This window comes from Pongo abelii, chromosome 1 (assembly GCF_028885655.2).
Source record: "Pongo abelii isolate AG06213 chromosome 1, NHGRI_mPonAbe1-v2.0_pri, whole genome shotgun sequence".
Classification (NCBI taxonomy): Eukaryota; Metazoa; Chordata; class Mammalia; order Primates; family Hominidae; genus Pongo; species Pongo abelii.
Genome location: NC_071985.2, coordinates 228181255 through 228205764, shown reverse-complemented (window position 1 = coordinate 228205764; position 24510 = coordinate 228181255). Strand labels below are relative to the sequence as shown.

Here is a 24510-nt window from a genome sequence, read left to right as displayed (position 1 = left end):
TTCAATGGTATTGAGTGTACAATTCAGTGGTATTGAGTGTGTAGTTCAGTGGTATTGAGTGTTTAATTCAGTGGTATCGAGTGTACAATTCAGTGGTATTGAGTGTGTAGTTCAGTGGTATTGAGTGTTTAATTCAGTGGTATCGAGGGTACAGTTCAGTGGTATCGAGTGTGTAGTTCAGTGGTATCGAGTGTGTAGTTCGGTGGTATTAAGTGTACAGTTCAATGGTATTGAGTGTACAGTTCAGTGGTATTGAGTGTGTAGTTCAGTGGTATCGAGTGTGTGGTTCAGTGGTATCGGGTGTGTAGTTTGGTGGTATCGAGTGTGTAGTTCGGTGGTATTAAGTATACAGTTCAGTGGTATTGAGGGTACAGTTCAGTGGTATTGAGGGTACAGTTCAGTGGTATTGAGTGTGTAGTTCAGTGGTATTGAGTGTGTAGTTCAGTGGCATTGAGTGTGTAGTTCAGTGGTACTGAGTGTACAGTTCAGTGGTATTGAGGGTACAGTTCAGTGGTATTGAGTGTGTAGTTCAGTGGCATTGAGTGTACAGTTTAGTGGTATTAGGTGTATAGTTCAGTGGTATTGAGTGTGTAGTTCAGTGGTATTGAGTGTGTAGTTCAGTGGTATCGAGTGTGTAGTTCAGTGGTACTGAGTGTACAGTTCAGTGGTATTGAGGGTACAGTTCAGTGGTATTGAGTGTCTAGTTCAGTGGTATCGAGTGTGTAGTTCAGTGGTATTGAGTGTACAGTTCAGTGGTGTTGAGTGTATGGCTCAGTGGTATTGAGCATACAGTTCATTGGTATTGAGTGTACAGTTCAGTGGTATTGAGGATACAGCTAGTTGGTATTGAGGGTACAGCTCAGTGGTATTGTGTAATTCAGTGGCATTGAGTGTACAGTTCAGTGGTATTGAGTATACAGTTCAGTGGTATTAAGTACATTCATAATATATGCACTACCATCACCACCATCCATCCATCTCCAGAACCTTTTTATTCTCCCAAACTGAAATTCTGTCCCCATTAAACTGGAACTCCCCATTCCCCCTCCCCTGCCCCTGAGGGCCACCATTCTGCTTTCTGTCTCTATGTGCGTGACTACTCTAGGGACCTCAGATAATTGGAATTGTACAGTATTTGTCATTTTGTGACTGGCTTATTTCACCTAGCAGAATGTTCTCGAGACTCATCCGTGTTGTACCGTATGTCAGCATTTCCTTCCTTTGTATGACTGAGGGATGTTCCATTGCATGTGTGTGCCACATTTTGCTTATCTCTCTCTTTTTTTTTTTTTTTTTTTTTTGAGACAGGGTCTCGCTGTCACCCAGGCTGTAGTGCAGTGGCGCGATCTTGGCTCACTGCAACCCCTGCCTTCTGGGTTCAAGTGATTCTCATGCCTCAGCCTCCTGAGCAGCTGGGATTACAGGTGCCTGCCATGACACCCAGCTAATTTTGTATTTTTAGTAGAGACGGGGTTTCGCCATGTTGGCCAGGCTGGTCTCGAACTCCTGACCTCAAGTGATCTGCCCGCCTCAGCCTCCCAAAGTGCTGGGATTACAGACATGGGCCACCATGTTCAGCCTTTGCGTTTCTTTTTATCCATCAGTGAACGTGGGTTGTTTCCATGTTTTAGCTATTGCAAATCATGCTATTGTGAACACACGGGTACAAATATCCCTTTGAGACCCTGTTTGCAATTATTTAAGGTGTATCCCCAGAAGTGGAATTGCTCGATCATATAGTAATTCGATTTTTAGTTTTCAAAGAACAACCATATTGTTTTCCATAGTGGCTGTACCATTTTACATTCCCACCAACAGTGCACAGGGTCCCCATTTCTCCACATCTTGCCAACCCTTATTATTCTGGGCTTTTTATAGCGGCCATCCTAATGGCTGCGAGGTAGTATCTCATTGTGGTTTTGATTTGCATTTCCCTGATGGTTACTGATGTTAAGCATCTTTTAATGTGTTTACTAGCCATTTGTGTCTTGTCTTTGAAGAAGTATCTATTCAAGTCCTTTGCCATTTTTGTAATTGGGCTGTTTGGTTTTCTGTTGAATTTTAGTTCTCTATGTATTCTGGATATTAATTCCTTATCAGATATGTGATTTGCAAGTATTTTCACTCACTCTGGTTTGCCTTATTACTGTTGATAGTGCCTTCTATTTTTATTTACCTATTTATTTATAGAAGTGGGTCTTATTATGTTGCCCAGGCTGGAGTCCAGTGGCATGATCATAACTCACTGTAGCCTCAAACTCCTGGGCTCAAGGGATCCTCCCACCTCAGCCTCCTAAATAGCTGGGACCACTGGCATGCACCACCATGACTGACTAATTTTTTTTTTTTTCGAGATGGAAAGTTTCACTCTCGTCTCCCAGGCTGGAGTGCAATGGCACAATCTAGGCTCACTGCAACCTCTGCCTCCTGGATTCAAGCAATTCTCCTGCCTCAGCCTCCTATGTAGCTGGGATTACAGGCGCCCACCACCATGTCCAGCTAATTTTTGTATTTTTAGTAGAAACAGGGTTTCACCATGATGGCCGGGCTGGTCTCAAACTCCTGACCTCAGGTAATCCACCCACCTCGGCCTCCCAAAGTTCTGGGATTAGAGGCGTGAGACACCACGCCCAGCCGCCTGGCTAATTTTTAAATTTTTTGTTAGAGATTGGGTCTCACTATGTTGCCCAGACTGGTCTCGAACTCCTGGCCTCAAGCAATCTTCCCACCTCGGCCTGCCAATGTGCTGGGTTACAGGTGTGAGCCACCGCACCCAGCCAGTAGTGTCTTTTAAATGAAGTATCTCTAACTTTGCCACTCAGCATTTACCAGTCACCTGCCTTCCTGGTCCAAAGAAACTTTTTTAAAAAAAGAGTTGGCAAATATCTGAAAATACAATTTGTTTTTAAGAGCCAGGAATGAAGCTGAGGTTTGAGGGCTGGTTCAGTGTGTCTGAAACTGCAAAGCAGCCAGTGAGGTTACTTTCGCAGCCTCCAGCTTTTACCTCTGCTTGTGAGATTCAGCATCCGCAGCTGTGGTCTGTGATAGCCGTGAATACAGTCTGTGTTTGGAGACCCACAGAGTCAGGGCAACATCTCCGTGCTGGGGGCCAAGAGGATAACGGCTGTTCTCTGGCTCTGGGAGGCAGTAGAGGTCACCTGTCAGAGCCAGGGGGGGCTCCAGGTGAGGAGGTCAAGGTATATGTGAGGAAAGAACCCCAATTTGGAGCTGGACACACCCAGGCTCTGGTTCCAGCTTTGCCACTAATTTCACCAAGCGACCTTGGATGTTATTTAATATTCTTGGGCCTCAATTTCCCCATCTGTAAAAAGCATGTCACAGCCAGGGCTGGGGCAAGGCCCAGAGTTGGCTCAACATGAGTTGCTGTCCCCCAGCTCTCCATCATGGCATCTCGCTCTTTCTTTTTCATTTTCCCATTTGTTCGCCTTTCTCCTTCTCCCTTCACCCTCCTGTTTGTCTCTCGACACCTCTACTTTCTTACTGAGCACCCAAACTATTTTATTTTCCCTTCCTTTTCCTCTTTCTACCTCCCCTAACCACTGTCTTTATCTTTATCCTGCCGGGAACACACAGCAGCACCCCTGGTGTAGGCTTCAGAGCTGTGTACCCACGCCAGGAGAGGGGGTGCCAGCCTCCCTCCTGGAATCACACACACGGGGGTGGCCTGGGACCAGGGACTCAACACAGTGCAGGTGGCCGGCACCACGGGAGATGGAATGTTCCACCCGAGTCCTCCCTTTGCCTGGCACCCCAAAGAGCTTGGGCCGTCCCCAGAGTGAGTCACCAGAGAGCCTGGCCCCAGGCTCAGCAGCTGGCGTGGGAGGGAGGAGGGGCCTCCCCAAGAAGGAATGGCAGAGCAGGGAGAGGCCGCGGGGAGGGAGAAAAACCCCGCAGAGGGTGCTCTTACCTCTGGCCCGTCCTCCCCGGGGCCACCTGTCCCCTCAAGGCGGCTGCCCCCTCTGTGTGCTGGCACAGAGATGGGAGATGGAGTGGCAGAGCCTGCCCTGGGCTTCTCAGCAGTGCGCAGCTCAGAGCGCACTTTGGAGTCAGCCAGCCCTGAGTCCAGGGCTCTCTGACCCTTCGTGTTGTCACCTGTAGCATGGGGGGCAGCAGGGAAGATCAGATGAGGGAGCGCAGGTAAAAGGTGGGCAGCCGGCAGCCGATCCCGGCACACAGCTGATCCCAGCACGCTGCCGGCAGCAGTGAGGGGAGCTCTTCAACATCACCAGAACACCCTGCCCTGAGAAAGGGGTTCCTGGGCCGACAGGGAAGGTCTGCCTCCTACTCTGGAGGGGCCGCTTGGGGACAGGCCCGGGCTGTCTCCTCACAGCCACCTGCTTCCTGTCCTCTGCCTGCCTCCTGCCCCATCTGGCCGCTGCTCATCCAGGAAGGTCAGAGATGTCGGGCCCTCCCACCTGGGTCACGCGCTAGGCATGCCTGAGAGCAAAGGCCACGCCCCGACACCCCACTGGGCCCTGGCGCTCCAGGCTTCTCAGCCCTGCAGCGTCAGTGCATGGCTCTGGCACGCGCCGCACCAACTTCCTGTTGAGTGCTGTGGTCCCAAGGCGCGTGCTTTGCAGCAGATGTGTGACCTGGCGTTCCCCTGAGTGCTCGGAAAATGGCCTTGTCTCCGGTCGTTCCCGTTCAGGAGCAGGTACCCGGGGTGGTCCGGGGATCCCGTGGTCTGGGATGGGTTTTCTGTCTGATGGGTGGGCAGCCCCAGCTCCCTGAGCAGGGCTTAGGTGCCCGCGTAACGTCCAGGGTTAATTGTGCCAGCCTGAACCCCTGAGCCCCGTATGCCCCCCTAGGGATTGGCCTCAGCCTGGGGTGAGCTGACCCCAAAGACACCCTGCCCAACGCAGCCCGGCACTTCACTGCCTCCTGTTGCTGCTGCTGGGCAGAGTGGGCCTGGCACCCAGCAGAGATGTCTGACTGCCGCACATTCTCCCCAGCTTCTGCTTTCATCCCTGGGGCGATGTTGAGGGAGACGCCGGGAGATGGAGAGCCCTGTGGGGCCACCTCTGTCCCTCTGCAGGGGACAGGGCTGGCAGCTCCTGGGGAGAGCCCTGCCCATCTTGTCTGCTGTCTCCCGGGAGGCCCTGGCCTGGGGATTCCCATCTCTGAGTGGAAGGCGCAAAGGCCCCTGCCTTGAACATGGATGGCGTGGGTCCCCAGTCCCTCCTCTCTCCCCTCATCCTTGGGGCTGAGCACAGGGCAGTGGTGGGCGATAAAGACCCCTCAGAACCCCTCCCCACCCTGCAACCCTTTGCACAGCCCTGAGTCACTGTCCTGGAGGGGAGGGCAAGGGGCTCCCTGGTGATGGCTTCCTGCGTCCCCTCTCACTTGCCTCCTCCATTTCCCCTGGGCAGGATATGGGTGCAGGGTGTGATCGTGGAGGGAGGAGGCTGTAAGCCTCCTGGGGGACACTGTGTGTGTGTGTGTGTGTGTGTGTGTGTGTGTGTGTGTGTGTGTGTGTGCGTGCGCGGACAGCTGAAGGGAGGAGGCCAGGGGCCTGGGCGCGCGGCTATGGGGGACACAGTGTGTGTGTGTGTGTGTGTGTATGTGTGTGTGTGTGTGTGTATGTGTGTGTGTGTGTGTGTGTGCGTGCGCGGACAGCTGAAGGGAGGAGGCCAGGGGCCTGGGCGCGCGGCTATGGGGGACACTGTGTGTGTGTGTGTGTGTGTGTGTGTGTGTGTGTGTGTGTATGCGTGCGTGGACGGCTGAAGGGAGGCAGCCAGGGGCCTGGGCGCGCGGCTATGGGGGACACAGAGTGTGTGTGTGTGTGTGTGTGTGTGTGTGTGCGCGCGTGCGCGGACGGCTGAAGGGAGGCGGCCAGGGGCCTGGGCGCGCGGCTATGGGGGACACAGTGTGTGTGTGTGTGTGTGTGTGTGTGTGCGTGCGCGGACAGCTGAAGGGAGGAGGCCAGGGGCCTGGGCGCGCGGCTATGGGGGACACAGTGTGTGTGTGTGTGTGTGTGTGTGTGTGTGTGTGTGTGTGTGTGTGTGTGTGTGTGTGTGTGCGCGCGCGCGCGCGCGCGTGTGCGCGGACGGCTGAAGGGAGGAGGCCAGGGGCCTGGGCGCGCGGCTATGGGGACTGAACTGTTAAGGGCTCCTGCTGCCTCCGCAGGAGACAGGCCCTGCCAGCTACTGAGTGAGCAGCCTGCGGCAGCCCTGACTCACTACAGGTCGCGCCATCTGTGCAGCGCTGGGGTCCCCACCACCCAGTACCAGGTGAGTGGCCCTGCACGGCACCGTACCTTCCACCTGTGGTCACTGAGAGGCAGGATGGAGCTAGGGCAGGCACATGAATTTTTTGGCTGTGGTCTATTTTTTTGTTCATTGCAGCATTGATTAGATGTGAATGTGAACTGTTCTTGCAAAAGTCTAGACCTGTAATATTTGTAATCAGGGAACAGGCATTGAACGTTGCTTTGAAGAGATTGAAATTTCTAGCCTGTGATCTTCTTGAAAATTGTTAATGAGGCATTGATGTGATGTACCATCAAATGCTCCATTTGGCAGTCATGACCTTGGGCACCGTGGTTAGGTCCCAATGCTTCTGCTGTTGCCTGAACCATGTGACATCTGTCGCTGTGCCACTGGTCCCCTCGGCTCAGGCCTCAGGAGATTGGAGGAGAGACTGAGGTTTCTCTGTGACAAACACAGGGAATCCTGACCGGGATCTCCAATCTCTAGTAAGATTTGCGCAGTTCTTCCCCTTGCATTTCTTTGGCTGCATCTGAGCCAAAGTCTGGATGGAGCTGTCGGGGAACTGGGTTATGTTGACCTCCCGACCCCTGCCCACCCTCTGGGGCATCCTTCTGACAAATGGGCCTTTCTTCCAGATCCCCATCATGACCCCCCAGGCCGACGACTCCCTAGGGTCTTGACCCCTAGTGCACTCAGAGTCAGCACCTGCCTTCATTGCAGCATTGACCCTCTGCCATCAGATCCCACTCAGGGAAGGAATGGGCTCCTGTGTGGGTGCCTGGCTTCTGGGTGAGAGGGGAAGTGTGTGTTGTGTAAGTGCCCCTCTGTGTCATGCGGTTTTGAGCAGTTATACCTCTTCCTGTCTCCACTGGAAGCACAGTCACTGCCGTGGCTCCTCTAGACTCTGGCCCGCAGAACAAGCAGACCATGGTTTTGTGTTTTACAGTAGTCACGGCAGATACTTCGGGGGATTGGCAGGGGGGACCTCTGGGGTTCCAGAAGCAACATGCAAAATAACATCAGTTCAACAAGCGGGTGCTGGAGTCCTCGCCCTGAGGCCTTCCGGAAGACACCCAGGACGTCACACCCAGCCCGGAACAGCCCCCCTCTCTCCATCCCTTTCGCGATGTTCACTAGGCATTACCACATGCTGGTGGCCGCTCTGGGTGCAGGGGCACATCCGTGAAGGAAAGAGATGAAGTTCCCTGCCAGGAGGAGCTGACCTCCCAGCAGTCTTACAGGATATGGGTACAGAGGTGAATCTGGGGGACAGTCCATTGTTGGTGTTGCTCCACTGACCTCCAGGATGGGCTCCAGGGACCCCGCCTCCTGGTGGCCACTGTCCCCATCGTATTAGAGTTGGCCTTTTGAAAGCTGTGAGTCCAAGTTGCCTGGCAAATAGATAAGGAATACAAGGTGATCATTCTTAAGACCTCGGGGATCTGCAAACCAGTCTTCTGGAACCTTTGAGCTTCCAGGATAATTCGGAATTTGGATGCAGCCACAGAAAGCCTAAGCACCACAAATCCCACCTTGACACCCTGAGGCATGGGTTCACACTTGGGTGTGGCTGGTCACATCTATAGAAGATGAGCCTTCACTTTGGGAGGCCCAGGCGGGTGGATCACAAGGTCAGGAGATCAAGACCATCCTGGCCAACATGATGAAACCCTGTCTCTACTAAAAAATACAAAAAAATTAGTCGGGCATGGCAGCGTGCGCCTGTAGTCCCAGCTACTCAGAAGGCTGAGGCAGGAGACTCGCTTGAACCCAGGAGGCAGAGGCTACAGTGAGCCAAGATTGCGCCATTGCACTCCAGCCCGGGCGACTGAAGAAACTCCATCTCAAAAAAAAAAAAAAGATGAGCCTTTTCTGGGAAAGTGGAAAAGACAGAGAAGCCTCCTGACAGCCAAGGAGACCAGCAGCCAGAAGAGCAGGTGTTGTGACAAGGCCGAGGACCCTCAAACACCGATTTTGCTGGTAAGACCGCTGCCCAGGACACACTGTACAAGAGCAGCTTCACCTGCCTTAATGCAGATGGCACAGATGTCCAGGAAGCAGCTGTGGTCAGTGACTCCCCAGGAGTCACACCCAGACCTGGGGCCAGAGCCTTCCCTGCACCTGTGCCTGATGTGACACCAGGGCGGGGCACAGGCTAGTCCCAGCTCCTGCAGCCCCCGCTGCACACCCCTACCTGTTAGCACACTGAGTCCTCCCTCGTTATTATCCCATTTTACAGATGGAAAAACTGACAGAGGGAAGGCTGAGAGAATTGCCCAAGGTCATAGACCAGCACATGGCAGAGCCAGCGCCAACTCCAAAGCCCAGATCCAAACCACTGACTGGGCCTAACCTCCTTCCCAGGAACCCAGACTGATTGCCTCAAGTCACCCAAAGAGGATGGAATAGTGTCATCAACCAGCTCCCAAAGAAGATTGGAGCATGTGCAGTCGGCACTGGCAAGATTTCAGCTTAGAGAGAGATCCTCTCCAGCCTCAAAGTACCGACTTTGGATCAAGACTTCTCACTAAAGGAAGGTTCCAGCCAGCTCAAATTTTTTGTACTCCAGAATCTACAATAAAGAGACAGATAATGTCTTTTGCAGAAACTGGAAGTAGGTTTCCAGGTACCCACTGGACTTATAATTCAATGTTTATAAGTATGACCCTGGAGATTAAATCAAAGCAGAACTTGCTCCCTGGAGTCCTGGGGTTAAGCGCTAAGGCGAATTCTGTATAATAATGCTGCTGGTGGCTACAGTGAGCATTTATTTATCATGCACTCATGGGGCAGCTGGTTCCACGTCACAGAGAAGCTGGGGTTGCCTGGTCCAGGTGGGGTGGCTGTTGCATATGTAGCAGGGTGGACTGGGGCGTGCATGTCCCATGATGATGGCAGAGGTTCAGGGGCAAGTCTCCTGTGACTGAGACATCTGCTCACCTTCCGGTGGCCAAAGCAAGTCACATGGTTGCACAGGAGCGCAAGGCCAGGAATTCACCCCTCCAACTTGTGTGTGTGTGTATGTGCATATGTACGTGTGTCTGTGCATATGTGTGTATATGTGTTATGTATGTGTGTACGTGTGTGTATGTCTATGTGTGTATGTGTGTAGGTATGTTTGTATGTGTATGTATCTGTGTATGTGTGTAGGTATGTGTGTGTGTGTAGGTATGTGTATATGTATGTACGTGTATGGGGTGTGTGTATGTGTGTTTGTGTGTATGTGTGTATGTGTGTGTGTAGGTGTGTGTATGTTTATGTGTGTGTATGTGTATGTGTGTGTAGATATGTGCGTGTATGTGTGTATGTGTGTGTAGGTGTGTAAGTGTGTGTGTTTATGTGTGTATATGTGTGTATGTGTAAGTATGTGTGTGTAGGTATGTGTGTGTATGTATGTGTAGGTGTGTGTATGTATGTGAGTAGGTATGTTTGTATGTGTGTGTAGGGGTGTGTGTGTGTGTGTGTTGGGAGAGGCAGCAAAGTCACACAGCAAAGGACATGGATGCTGGGAGAAGTGAGGCATTGGGGGTCAGTAACTCCACCTCCCATGCGCTTATGCCCTCCCTATGCAAATCAGGTGCCAGCTCCATCAACCAGAATATGTGGGTAACCATAACAGGTTGTCCCCACACCAGCTCAAATCAGAAAGTGTCTTCTATTATTTTGTGTCTCTGTCCTTGACTCCTGGGCTCAGTCCTGACCTTCCCTTGTGGTTTCTTGGCTTAAGCTATTCATTTATTTCCTTCTCTCACCTGGGTGCACTGACGTCTTCCCATCTCATGCAAGCAGCTCAGGTGGCTCCGACGGTACAGATTCCCTTTGACGCTGAGGTTGAAGGAATCAGAGACAGTGCCCTCAAAGCTCCTACTCAGACCCCCCAGGGCACATTTGTGCCCAATATAATAGTCACTTACCATTAACTCCAACAGAGAAATTGTGGTCCCAGGCCCCCCATTCTACAGATGAGAAAACTGAGGCTCCAAGAGAGGCCCTCGCCTTGGTTGGCTGTGCCCCCAGGAGTTTTGCTCCATTTTTCCATTTAGTCTGGGGCTGCTCTTCCTTGTGTGTCCTTGCCTAGAATTATGTATGGGTCCACCTTTTCCAAAAAATTGCCAGCCCTGGCCGGGTGCAGTGGTTCACGCCTGTAATCCCAACCCTTTGGGAGACTGAGGCGGGAGGATGGCTTGAGCCCAGGAGTTTGAGACCAGCCTGGGCTGCAGAGTAAGGCCTCATCTCTATTAAAAAAAAAAATTAGCCAGGTTCAGTGGCACACATCTCTGATCCCAGCTAATTGGGAGGCTGAGGTGGAAGGATTCCTTGAGCCCCATAGGTCAGGGCTGCAGTGAGTCGTGATCATGCCACTGCACTCCAGCCTGGGGAACAAAGCAAGACCCTGTCTCAAAAAAAGAAAGAGAGAGGGGCATGGGGCAGCGTGGGGAGGAAACTGCCAGCCCTAAATCTCATGACCCAGGCTTGCCCCAGGAGCCAGAGTCCCATAAAGGGGCGCTGTTGCCTTCCATCTGTCCCTGAAAGAGTCTCACCAGCAGTGCCTTCCTGGGGCTGTAGCTTTGATAACAGTTCAAGACCCCCAGGATCCCTTTCTGTGTTTAAACAAACTCGGCTTCCTGTCCTCTCACCAACTCTGCTTTCAGAGCTCAAGCTGGCAACATATTTGGCCTTTCTAGAAAAACTGCAGTTGAGAAAACACCTCCGCTGGGGGGTCACGGGGAACCGAATATTCACGCAGCCTTCCAGAACCTTCCCTGTAATTCCTGGTGAATCATGAAAAAAAGAAAGAGCTGTGGCTGGGTGCGGTGGCTCACGCCTGTAATCCCAGCACTTTGGGAGGCCAAGGTGGGCGGATCACGAGGTCAAGAGATTGAGACCATCCTGGCCAACATGGTGAAACCGTGTCTACTAAAAATACAAGAATTAGCTGGGCATGGTGGCACGCACCTGTAGTCCCAGCTATTTGGGAGGCTGAGGCAAGAGAATCGCTTGAACCTGGGAGGCAGAGATTGCAGTGAGCTGAGATCGTGCCACTGCAGTCCAGCCTGGCAACGGAGCGAGACTCTGTCAAAAAAAAAAAAAAGAGAGAGAGAAAGCAAGAAAGCAAGCAAGCAAGAAAGAAAAGGAAGGAAGAGGAAGAAAGGAAGGAAGGAAGGAAGGAAGGAAAGAAAGAAAGAAAAAGAAAAGAAAGAGCTGTGCCCTGGCAGACACCACCTTAACCAAATGGTCAGACCTGGTCTTGCCCTCGATGGGCAAACTCGCTTGTTCGCCCCTGCCTGGACGCATGAAAAGGAAAAGACCTCCCCAAAAAGGTTCAGCTAAATTGAATCCCAAAGCTACAATCAGACAAATCCAAACCGAGGGACTGTCGGCAGGACAGATGACCTAAACGTTTCAAAAAAGGTAAATGTCATAAAAAAACAAAAATGAAAAATATGAGGGATTGCTTCTAGATTGAGAGAGATGAGAGAGAAATAACCAATGTCATTTGTGAGCCTTGAATGGATCCCAGATCTTTGTAAAGCTGTAGGAGTTATTTTTGGAATAATTGGGAACACCTAATAGGGGATCAGGCGATATTGAACTAAGTATCTTAGGTACAATGCTGGTGCTGTGGTTAAGACAAAATTCTCAGATGTGTGCTGAGGTATTGAGGGGTGGAGCTCAGGGGATTGCTACGCACCTTCAAACAGTTCAGAGAAAAGTGTGTGTGTGCATGTGTCTGCATGTGGGTGTGTGCGCATGTGTGTATGTGGGTGTGCATATGCGTGTATGTGTGTATGTGCCTTGTGTGTGTGCGTGTGTGCATATGTATGTGTGCATTGCATGTGTGTGTGTGTGTGCATGTGGGTGTATGTGTGCATATGTGTGCGTGTGTGTGTGCATTGCGTATGTGCCTGTACGTGTGCATGTGTGCATGTGTGTGCATGTGGGTGTGTGTATGTGTGCATGTGTGTGTGTGCATTGCATGTGTGCCTGTATGTGTGCATGTGTGCGTGTGTGTGCATGTGGGTGTGTGTATGTGTGCATGTGTGTGTGTGTGCATTGCATGTGTGCCTGTATGTGTGCATGTGTGCATGTCTGTGCATGTGGGTGTGTGTGCGTGTGTGTGTGCCTGTGCATATGTAGGTGTGTGCTTGTGCATGTATGCATGTGCGTGTGTGTACATATGTGTGTGGAGAAAGGAAAAGGGGAGGAGAGGAGCGGGAATGCATACAAGTGAGACAAGAGGAAAACAATTGGTGTATGATTGGGATGAAGAGTATATGGGTATTTATTGCTATTCTAATTATTTCCACTTTTATGAGGTTTGAAAGTTTTCAAAGTAGTGAGTTGGTAGGAAGAAAGAAAATGCCCATAGAGGGAGCCTACCGACCTTCCTGGATCCCCTGTCCTTGTCAGCCAACCACGTAAAGGGAAAGAGCTAGGATTTAATGACCAGGCTCCAAGCATTTTCACTTCTTGCTTCTCTTTGCTCCGTGAGCAGTTGGGCAGGCTTTTCTAAATGCTCCATGCTTCGGTTTCTCCAAATCTAAATCCCGAAGATTTGCTCCAGGTCACACGCAGACCAAGTGGAAGTGGAGCTGATGGGAGGGACCTAGCCCGTGGGCTCCCTGCTTGGACCCTGGGCCCTGCACCCCGTCAGCTGCTAGGCTCCCCTCTTGGGTCTGGTGTGTTGGCAAACGGTTTCTGAAGCCTGTTCTCCCAAGTCCTGGAGGTGTCAGGGATCCCGGGACCACCCAGCTTAGCTGTGCCTGCCTCCCTCTGCGCTGAAGGAGCCCCTGCGCCAGCCTGGAACTCACGGCATCCCCCTTAGGATGTCGGCTCCATAGGGATTGGCTCCTTGGCAGATGCAGTCGCTCCTGATTGGACAGTGGTGTCTGCAGCTTGACAAGGTGGACTCTGGGCCAGTCGGCTCTGCCTGTGTGTCTTGCATCCTGAAATGCAAAGCAGGGTCTGTGGGGAAATCTCACCAACCCCTCCTCCCCTGGGAGGTGGCACAGGTGGTGGACTGGGCTGCTGGGACCCTGGGGAGGAATGAAACAGTGGCTGTGTTGATGGCAGTTCCTTGTAAAGTGGTCATCAAGTGGTGTACAGTTCCCGCCTGTGGCTGCAGGCTGGAGAGCTGGCTGCTGGCACAGATACAGCCTGACCTCGGGTCAACACTTCTCAGAGTCCAGAGGGGTGGGGAGTGGGACAGGTGGCCTCCCAGGGACACCTCCCTGAGTGGCCAGCGGTGCCGCTTGTCCCTGCACCTGTAGCTGCCCTGAGCACCCCCACTGGACACAGCGGGCATTGCACCCTCCAGAGAAAGCTGCCCTTGTTCCACATGCGAGCCCCGTTCCCAGCGCCATGGGCTGTGTGCTACCTGCAGTAACGCAGACTGCGAGCCCCGGCTGCCTCTCCAGTGCTCTCTCTCCTCCGGCCTTCGGCAGGCTGGGTCACAGAGGCATCCATCCACTCATTCATTCACTCAACAAAAATATCTGTTCCATGTCTATCTACTAGGTGCCAGGCACAGCTGGGAACCAGCAGACAAAACTCCCTGCTTTCCCGGAGCCGGCATCTTGGTGGGCAGACAGCATAAGCGAGACGAGTAGGTGGAGGAGAAGGCGTGTGAGCAGGTGACAGGCGCTGGGGAGAAACAGCCCAGGGGAGGGACCAGGGAGTGTGGGGGAGACGGAGACTGCAATGTAAGGGAGGTGTCCGGGGAAGACCTCCATGAGAAGGTGACCTTGGCATAAAGAGGCAAACGTGGGAAGGGGCTCAGGTAGACCGTGGTGGTCAGAAGTTGAATTCAGGCTGGAGGAGGAGGAGTGCATGAAGCCCTGAGGTGGGAGTGAGTCTGTCTGCTGGGTTCACAGACCCCCAGGGAGCCAGTGTGGCAGGGGCCAGTGTGTGAGGGGCTCGGCGGGGGATGTGGCTAGAAAGGTTGTGGACCCACTGTTGAGATTGGACTTTGGCTGTGAATGGAATGGAAGCCATTGGAAGGTTTGGAGCGAAGCAATGACATAATCTGACTTATGTTCTGGGAGGATCACCCTGGCCACGTAGAGTCTGCCGGCGGGGGTGGAGGTGGGTGCAGGGAACGCTGTGAGGAGCGGCATGAGAGCTGGTGGCAGCCTGGGCAGGAGAGGAGACAGGGAGAGGCACGGGGCCCCTGGCCCAGGGATGGATTGGATGTGGGAGGTGGGACGTGGGAGGAAGGGAGGAGTCAGGGTGACTCCCAGGAGTGGGACTGACACCTGGGAGGGTGGGGAGCTCTTTACTCAGCGGGGGCCACCCTGGGAAGAACTGGGCTGGGGGTGAGGGCAGTCGGGAGCTCAGTGTCTGACCCAGGAATCCGAGGCACATGTTCCCCACCCTCATAGCTGAGCCACACAGGCAGGAAATAAACAGCTCTGGGGTTCAGGGGAGTGGTAGAGGGGGTGGGGTCTGCAGCATAGGGACGGGGTTCAGAGCAACGAGATGGGCGGAAATCTGAGGGTCTTTGTGGGGATGGAAAAGAATAGATTCAAGGCCCAAGCAAGGGCAGCCACTGGAGGACAGAGATGAGCAGGAAGAAGCCCAGGAGACTGAAAAGGAGTGGCCGGAGGGATGAGAGGGGAGCGTGGAGTCCTGGGAGCTGGGGAAGCCGCAGGCAGCACCTCTGTCGCCCCGATACGATGGGCACCGTGGGACCTAGCAACGAAGAGGTCACCGCAACCTTGGCTAGTGCAGTTTCCACGGAGTGGTGAGGGCAGAGGCTGATTGGAGTTGGTTTACGAGCCGGAAGAAGAAGAGGAATCGCAGATAAGTGAAGGAAAACTTTTTGAGGAATTTTCTTGTGAATGGAAGGCAAGAAACAGTGGAGAAGAAAGTGGGTCTAAGAAACTGCTTTTTTAGGCCGAGTGAGGTGGCTCACATCTGTAATCCCAGCATTTAGGGAGGCCAAGGCAGGCAGATCACTTGAGGCCGGGAGTTCGAGACCAGCCTGGCCAACATGGTGAAACTCCGTCTCTACTAAAAATACAGAAGTTAGCCAGGCGTGGTGGTGCATGTCTGTAATTCCAGCTATTTGGGAGGCTGAGGCATGAGAATCGCTTGAACCCAGGAGGCGGAGGTTGCAGTGAGCCAAGATTGCGCCACTGCACTCCAGCCTGGGTGACAGAGTAAGACTCTGTCTCAAAAAGAAAAAGAAAAAAGAAACTGTGCTTTTTGTTTTCTTTGGAGATGAGAGAAATAATAACTCATTGGGTGCAGCTGGCAGTGCGTCCTGAAGAAGGAGGAATGGGCTTGAGATGCCCTTGAGTGGGTGTGGGGCTGAGGACGGCCACGTGGCCGTGGGCACTGTGGGGCCGGTTCACTGTGTAGCCACAGGAGGGAAGGCAGGTGGCTTTGAGCACAGATTGTGTCCCTGTGTGGGGAAGGTGGCTTTTAATTGCCTGTGTTTTCTCAGGTGTCTGGGAAGCAGCAGTGGCAGCTGAGGGTGGGGTGGGAAGGGAGGAGCGGCGAGGTGTCCCCTGAGCCTGGGAGAGAGGATGGCGTAGAGCAGGTACCCACAGACTCTTTCTATAAAGGACCAGATAGTAAATAATTTAGGCTTTGCCAGCCAGCCAGTCTCTGTTGCAGCTCATCAGCCCTGCCCTTGGAGCCCAGAAGCAGCCTGAGAGGATTCGTAAACAAACAGGCATGGAGGTGTTCCAATAAAACTTTATTTACAAAAATAGGCAGCAGGCTGGCTCTGTCCTGCTTAGACTCCTGGCCCTCAACCTCGCCTCCAGGCCAGGGGTCTTCAAAGCATGGTCCCTGGGCCTGCAGCATCAGCGTTACCTGGAACTTGTGGGAAATGCAGATTCTTGGACCCCACCCCATGTTCATGGAACCAGTGACTCAGTCCCTGCACTGTTTCCAACCCAAGCTGAGATTGTGATTCCGGAATTCTGGAAGTTAGCTCAGCACCTAGACCCAAGAGAGAGTGAAGTGTGGGGTGGGCTACAAGCCCTGTTAGAGGCACAGGCATCCCAGCCCCCAGCCCCTTCTGCAAGGCTGTGTGAGGACATCCTGCCTCCTGTGGGCCATGTTTGCTTATGCAGCATCCATGGGAGGGCTCCCTGGGGACGGGCTGTGGTGACGACTCTGCTGTCAGCAGAACCCTCCACTCTGCAGCCCTGGTTTCTTGTCCATGTCCCTCAGCTACTCAGGGGAGCCTGGGGGCAGGAACTCCATTGCTTGTAGGGGCAGCCTCCCACAGCAGCAGGGCTCAGCCAGTGTTCCGTGCAAGAAGAAATGCACTGTCCTCTGATCGAAAGCACAGCATCTTTAGGAGTTTAACGACAGTTTTTTAACGACTTTAGTGAGATGATTTGATATCCTGCCTCTGAGTCATCTAAGAGCAAAATGTGTGAGCTGCTACTGGGCTCAAAGAGAGGCTGCCCTTGGGGCCGCTCCAGCCCCCCAGTGCTGCAGGGATTCAGTCACCCCAAAGCCAGCTAACCAGCCTTGGCCTCCCAAAGTTCTGGGATTACAGGTGTGATCCACCGTGCCTGGCCTGAATGAGGCTCTTTTTTTTTTTTTTTTTTTTTTTTGAGGCAGGGTCTCGCTCTGTCACCCAGGCTGGAGTGCAGTGGCGCGAACTCGGCTCACTGCAAGCTCCGTGTCCCGGGTTCACGCCATTCTCCTGCTTCACCCTCCCAAGTAGCTGGGACTACAGGCGCCCGCCATCATGCCCAGCTAATTTTTTTTGTATTTTTTAGTAGAGACGGAGTTTCACTGTGTTAGCCAGGATGGTCTCGATCTCCTGACCTCATGATCCGCCCACCTCAGCCTCCCAAAGTTCTGGGATTACAGGCGTGATCCACCATGCTGGCCCAAATGAGAGTCTTTCAGAATAAAACTCCGGGGGATCGTCACCAAGCCCCACCACTTCCTCTGAGGTTAGCATAGCGCTGGATCTTCTCTGCATCTTCTGTCCTTGTTTTTGGTTTTCGTTTTGGTTTACTTGAAACAGGATCTTGCTCCACCACCCAGGCTGGAGTGCAGTGGCACGATCATGGCTCACTGCAGCCTCGATCTCCCAGGCTCAAGCAATCCTCCCACCTCAGCCTCCCGAGTAGCTGGGATTACAGACATGCACCACCACGCCCAGCTAATTTTTTTATTTTTTAATTTTTTTGTAGAGACTGGGTCTCTACAAAACAAATGTCTCTATGTTGCCCAGGCTGGTCTCAAACTCCTGTGCTCAAGCAATCCTCCTGCCTCAGCCTCCCGAAGTGCCGGTATTCCAGGCTGGTCCCATTTTACCAGCAGGTCTGCACATGTGCTCACATCACTCACTCAGAGGAGACCTCCGTTATTAGGGGGACCTAGAGCTGCGCTGCCTTGACCCTAGGGACAGAGGTTGTTTGTGAATCCCCTCCCTTACTTTGATTTCTTCCGAGGAAGCTGGCTTCCTGGTGACGGGAGGTCACTGTTCGGGGAAAAACAAAGCCAATCAGCCAATTGGCTAAGTGTCAGGTTTCCCACCAATTTCATGGGTTGCTGTGGATGGGCGGGGCTGTGTTTTGAGCCCAGACGATCCCTTTGCCCGTGGGTGTGGGACCACATGATTTTGGATCGGGGTCATTTGTCCTTCCAGAAGCCAAGCCCTGTTCCAGGCATGGGGGTGCAGCAGCGAGCGAGACCCGCAGAACCACTGCCCTCCTGGAACACACCCCCCCGCCCCAGAGAGGGAGCTGGGGCACCACAGACCCGTGTGCAGGCAGCAAGGGTGTGGTGTCGGCTGGAGAGCAGCAGGGACTCCTGAGCCCCATAGTCGGGGCTCATGGCACTGAGAAGCACTGCAGCAAGGGCGCAGCCAGTAGAAGGAGAGGAGCCGCAAGTGCAAGCATCCGCAGGCAGTGTGAGCTCAGCCTGCTGGGAAGGCCAGGGGCCTGGGCTTAGGGCCAGGCGGCAGAGCGTAGGGGCCTGGGGGGCAGTGCCTGGGAGAGGGAGGAAAGAGCATGGGACCAGATTCACTTTGGAAATAGAAGCCCCCGACCAGCAGCCAGCCAGGTGGAGGAAGGCGTGCAGGGCTGAGAGGGTTCAGGAGGCGGTGGGGGGAGCCACTGGGAGGGGACCCAGGGGTTCAGGTGAAAGACAGCAGTGGCTCAGCCCAAGGGTGGCAGCCAGAGAGGTGGGTGGACGGCTGGATGTTGGCAGCTGTACTCATTATCAATGCTGCTGTAACAGCTCATCACAAACCCTGCAGCTTCAAACCGCCCAGAGTGGGATCTCCTGGTTCCCATGGGTCAGGCATTGGGGCAGGGCAGGGCTGGGTCTGCTGTTTTGGGACCCCTGAGCTGGCCAGCACCTGGTCGAGGTGCTGGCCAGGACTGGGCTCACCTTGGAAACCTCTGGTAGGGGAGGATCCACTTCCAGGCTCCCTTGGCCATTTGAAGGACTCTTTTCTTTGGACTGTTGGGCTGAGGGCTCAGCTTCTCGCCAGCTGTCAGCCTGAGGCTGCCCTCAGTTCCTGCCCCAGGGGCCTCTCCAACACCACAGCTTGCTTCATCAGAGCCAGGAGGGACAGTCTCTAGCAAGACAGAAGTCACAGTCTTGCCATTACCTTTGCCATGTTCTGCTGGTTAGAAGCGACTTGCTAGGTCCAGCCCACACTCCAGGGCAGGGGCTGCCCAAGGGCAGGAATCCCAGGAGCTGGGGACATCAGTGGCATCTGAGAAGCTGCCTGACTTAGGAGCTCAATGGCAGCACCAGGAAGCTGCACTGGGCTGGAGTCAGGGCAAGGGACAGTGTCAGCGATGACCCTGGGGGACAGCAGTGCAGTCAGGAGCTCAGAAAGTACACAGATGCCCCCTGGGCGGTCTCTTCTGCACCACGTGGGCAGCAGAAACTACACCTACGGTTTCAGAACAACAGTTCGGGTGGTGTGGAAGGACCTCCATGACATGTAGGGTGGGAGTGTGGAGTGATAGACTGTGGAAACCCTTCTCACAGTTGTCACCTGCTCTCCAGCCGCTCCTGAGCCCATGGACCTGCCTGCCTGCCATCTGTCTGTCTGTCTGTCTGTCTGTCTCTCTGCTGAGGGGCTCCCCGATGCCTTGAACCCAGACAGCCTCCTCAGCCTTTGTGATCCCAGAGTCTCCCGGCCAAACCTGGTTGATCTTTTTTAACCACCACCTCTTCCCCTCCCTTATTTTGCTTTTCTTCCAGAATTTTCCCACTGTAAAAAATCAAGCAGGTCTGGACAAGTGAGGCTGGCTCCATGTATCCAGAATCAACGACGGGCTCCCCGGCTCGGCTCTCTCTGCGGCAGACGGGCTCCCCCGGGATGATCTACAGGTGACCCCCTGCCCCCTCACCCAGGTCCCCTCCCAGGGTCAGTCCTGCTTCAAGGAGGGGTTCCCAAGGCCACTGTCCACCCCTCTGGAGGAGGAAGGGCCCAAGCAGGGCCCAAAGGCTTCTGCCTTCCACGGGGTTTCGAGGTGCATGCTGGTGAACGTTTTCTCCAAGAAAGGAGCAGGGACTTTAAAAACCCAAGTGGGAAAGAAAAACCAAAACTTTTCCAGGGCGTTTGAGCCAGAGTAGACTCCTTTCTTGTCCCTGACGCTTCCGAAATATCTCGTTTGAGGTTAACAGAGAGGCCGGAAAGTGAGTGCACGGCCAACCCTGGCATCCTGTTCCTCCCGCTTTATACATCGCAGCCCCTGTGGCCCTGCCGGTTTCTCCTGAGCGAGGATCACGACCTTGCAGGCCTTTGGGGAACCACGTCTGCCGGTTTCCCAACACCGGAGGGAGTGGGGGTGGCCAAATGCTCCTGGGGTATCCTGACCCCCTCCTTGTGGAACTCACTTGCGCTTGCAGCCCTGGGTGTTTCTGTCTGCACCATAAACAGTGCTGAACAGCAGCACCGGCTGCAGAGGGCGTTCGATGAGAGCTGAGCCTCTGGGGACAGAGCATAGAAACCATGAAAGACGCAGGCAAAGGCAGTACCCCAGCAGCCCATCAGTCTTGGGCAGCCAGACCTTTCCGGATAATCACTGGGGCCTGAGCCAGAGCCTGTGTCTGTGACAGCCACAGGGAAAGGCAGTGTCTGTCCTAAGAAGAGCCCGGCGAGCAGGTGCGGATTTGCCAGCACTCGGGCTCTCTGCACATCTGGGTTGGAGGGTTTTCAGCCATTGCCCACAAGCATATTGCAAAGCAAGTCCTGAAGCACGTTCAATCCAAACCAACCCTCACCCGGAGGTTCACCACGGAAAATAGGGCCTGGCATGGAAGGAGCCCTTGGTGTCCAGGAAACTGGCTCCGGGTCTCTGCCCCGTGGCCACGGGGTGGCGCTGCTGCAGAGCATTTGGCACAGGCTGCACATCCTCAGAGACTGCCCTGAGCAGGCGGCTGGTGGGGGCCCAGGGGCATGGGACGTTGGTGGTGCTTTCTGACCTGCACCTGCTGGGGTTGATGCCAACTGTGGACTCTCTCTTCTCTCCCTTTCTCCTTTTTCTCTTTTCTCCATTGCTGTCCGAAGTACTCGGTATGGGAGTCCCAAAAGACAGCTCCAGTTTTACAGGTAATGAGTCTTCATTCTCCCTAAAACCCAGCGAGCCGAAGGCCAGGGAGTGGGTGGGACGACTGCACCCTTGCCAAGCAGGGTGTGCTGGTGTTTTCTCTGAAGCCAAAGCCCCCGAGACCCCCAGGCTCTGCTCATCACCCTCTGTGCCTACCCACAGGACGCTGTGCAATGTCCTGGTGGAAAATGTGAAGTCAGGTTCATTGTATGTGTTGGTCTGCCAGAAGTTTGCTTTGATTTGAGCAAATGGGCTTTTGATGACTGCCAAGCTCTCAGCCAAATCTACCGTTAAAGCTTCACTCATCAGGCGGTGAGGGAGACGTCTTCCTGTGGTCGCCGGCTTGCGCTGCTTCCGTTATCAGAGTACAGGACGTGGCGAGCCCATCCGTTCCCCCTTTGCCTGTGGGTTTGAGCTGATCTGGAACTCACAGAGCTCCTCAGGCTCATTGAAGGTTAATGCCTGCTTGGAGGTGTGCAGTACTGATATGACGTGGATCAGTGACATCTTTCTGATATGTTTTTCTGTTGGTGAATTAACAAACCAGGCACCTGGCGAGAGACTGTGCCCCAGCGGGACGTGGAATCAAGATGCCAGGCTTAGGGCCCTGCAGGGTGCTCTCGGGGAGACCTGTTCCTCCCTCTGGGCTGCCTCTCCCTCACCTGTAAGGCAGGGGATGCATGTTCTTGGTGCAGCCGCCAACCCTGGGAAGTAAAATGTCAGGGCTGCCTGGCGGCCCGCGGGCAGCAGCCTCCCCATGCCTTGGGACTGTTTGGGGAATTGGCACGGCTTCTGGCAGCAGGTCCCTGGTATGCATTGCTGCATCTTGGCGGTCAGGCCGGGAGGTCTCTCTATTTGGACCCGGACATCTGGTGAGTGCTTTGGGGATTGTTGCCAATGCGCTAGGCAGTGGGCGTGGAGATGGCAATGTATTTCCGTGTGGCTTTTCTCTCCCCGCGCCCCCACTCCCCCACCCCCGCATTGCCAGCCGTAGCACCTCTGATGGGGACCGTGGACCTAGATGCTCAGAGTGATCTGTGCCACACCTTCAGTGCCTCCTGGGAGGTCCTGCTCCTTACGGGGAGCTCTGAAGACATGGCCAAATCTTTGATCCTACTGAAAGTTTGGTAGATAAGATTTTGCTTAAGATAGTTAAATCTGAACTCCGGCTTGCAAATGCTTTCCCTGAATGAAATGTTTGTATTGTGATGTATGTACACGTGGTATAACATATCCTAACAAACATACGCCGCTCATCCCAGGGGATTTCATCAGTGAAACGAAACATGTACCTGAACTGCATCCTCAGAGAGCCTGGGGCAGCCTCAGTCCTCAGAAGGGAAGGGGTGAGGTCTGATGAGCAGGCAGGAAAATCCCAGGTACAGACCTGCCAGCTCAAAAGGCCTGCCCACAGGTACAGACCATCCAGCTCCAAGGGCCTGCCCACAGGTACAGACCAGCCAGCTCCAAGGGCCTGCCCACAGGTACAGACCAGCCAGCTCCAAGGGCCTGCCCACAGGTACAGACCAGCCAGCTCCAAGGGCCTGCCCACAGGTACAGACTAGCCAGCTCCAAGGGCCTGCCCCTAGGAGGGGCCAAGTAAATTGCCCAGTGACCAAGTGAGAGCCTTCCAGCCCACTCACGGCCCTCAAAACCCCACAGGCTCAACATATTGTCCACCCCCCAGGAACAATGTGCATGAGAACCTTCATTTCCAGGTGGCCTTCCCGGCCCCAAGGGAAGCTCTGAAGCTCACCGTCTAGACTCTCAGCCCCAATTCCGGTGCCCATGGGCTCTGGCCATCCTACCCCTTGGATCTCCAGGGGGTCACTTGGGTGTCTCTTGTGGGGGCTCTGGAGATGACCTCTAAGGGCTAGGGTCTTTGTTTGTTAACAGGCTGGGGGCCACTCCTAGTAGAGCACCCTCATCACACCAAGCATATGACTAAACATGGCTGTTGGATGGTTCTTTCAGTTACTTAGGCCTGGCCCTCTCACAGGGCAGAGGCGTTCAAGGCGTGTGCCCTGCCCCCATGCAGCTCCCAGCCAAGGAATCGACATACAACACTGTGCCAGTCAGCTGTCCACCAAATGCTGCATAACAAACAGCTCCAAAACTCAGTGCCACGCAGCAATCAGCATCTCTTCCTTGCTCCTGTGTCTGCGGGTTGACCAGGCAGCTCATCTAAGCTGGCTTGGCTGGGTTTGTCTCCAAGCTGCAAGTTGGATCCCCGTGTCCTCCATCTTCCCATGCTTAACTGGGGCCTATCCCAGGCATGTCCTTCCCATGGCAAAAGTACCAGAGGAAAAGCAGAAACATGCAGGGTCTCTTACGGCCTGTCGTTGGGGTTGGGGCGCTGTCACCTCTGCTCACGTGCTTTTGACCAAAGTAAGTCTCATGAACCAGCCCAAAGTCAAGGGGCTGGAAATATATTGCCCCCACCAGTGGGAGGAGCTATAAAGTCACATGGCAAAGGGCATGGGTACAGAGAGGGGTGAAGGATTGGGAGCAATACTTCCATGTACCTCAGGTCTCAAATAGCTCTGATGATCTCCAGAAGGCAAAGCACGTCATAGGAGAAGCCCAAAGAGCTTTTGGAGTCTGAGGAAGGAGGGGCCACAGCCAGCTGAGAGCCAGGAAGGCTTCATGGAGAAGGCAGCAGGGGCTTGGATCTGGGCCTTGAAGGCTGGGCAGGATTCAACGCAGAGGCTGGGAAGCATATTCCAGTAGATACAACAGCCTGAGCCGCAGCTCAGAGGGGTGCACAGAGAACAGGAAGTGACAGTTACCCAGCCTGGGCCATGAGGGACATGATGCAGAATAAAGAGAGGCTGGCTGGAGAGGTGGATGTTGGTGGGGGGCCTCGAATACCTAGCAATGGGGCGCGGATGCACTCAGAGGGCACTGGGGAGCCATCTATGGTGTTTGAGCAGGGCAGGGGTCACAGATCTGCTCTAGGAAGGAAGCCTGGTAGCAGGGAGTAAGACAGGGAAGAGAGAGGCTAATGCAAAGAGACCAGACAGTGCCCAGGAAAGGTGCAGGACGGCTGAGCTCCAGAAACTGCAGAGAGAGAGAATAAAGGGGCGCAGGGCCTGAAAAAGGACGTCAGAAGCCACGTCCACAGGGCTTGGCCACTGATGGGCAGGTGCTGAGACAGAAAGGGACAGAGAGGAGCAGTGGACCCAGGGAAGGAGAGGGCCTCATTCGGAGCATGTTAGGCTACAGCTACCACCCAGTAGTGAGGCGCAGGCCCCCCCTACCAGGGCGACATGTGAGGAACTGACAGAGTGGGCTTGGGCCTTTGGGGACAAACCATTTCAATTGCCAAGGCCTTCGCAGCTAGTCACCCGCAGCCAGACATCTCCAGACTCTACGTGCTCTCCCAGCCTCCTACTTCATTTACCTTCCACACTGCGACTGGGGCACTGATTTCCTATCCCCCACCTTCCCCCATGGCAGCTACCACTGTTTGCTCATTCATCATGGGGGGACGGTTCCGCCTCCATTCAAAATCCCACATTCACTGGCGCGCTTTCTCAGCTGGAAGATGATGTCACACTGGGACTTTGCTGGCATCCTGTGACACGCAGTGACCCTGGGGGTCGTGACCCTGGGGGTCATGACCCTGGGGTTGGGGCTCAGCACTTAGCCTCATCCCAGAGCTCAGCCTTGTTTGGCGTAGTCTCAAAGCATTTCCCAAACCCCAGATCAGGACATGTGCTGTGGAA

The 24510-nt window shown here is 54.1% G+C and overlaps 1 protein-coding gene across 1 annotated transcript in view; it reads left to right on the top strand.

Annotated features, from left to right (window-relative positions):
* KCNAB2 (potassium voltage-gated channel subfamily A regulatory beta subunit 2) overlaps window positions 1–24510 on the top strand; it is a gene marked incomplete at its 5' end in the record, with an annotated part of 112898 nt that overhangs the window by 32107 nt on the left and 56281 nt on the right. Inside the window, 2 exon segments of the mRNA NM_001133242.1 lie at window positions 19431–19559; window positions 20743–20784. Coding sequence (NP_001126714.1) covers window positions 19483–19559; window positions 20743–20784 — 119 coding nt within the window.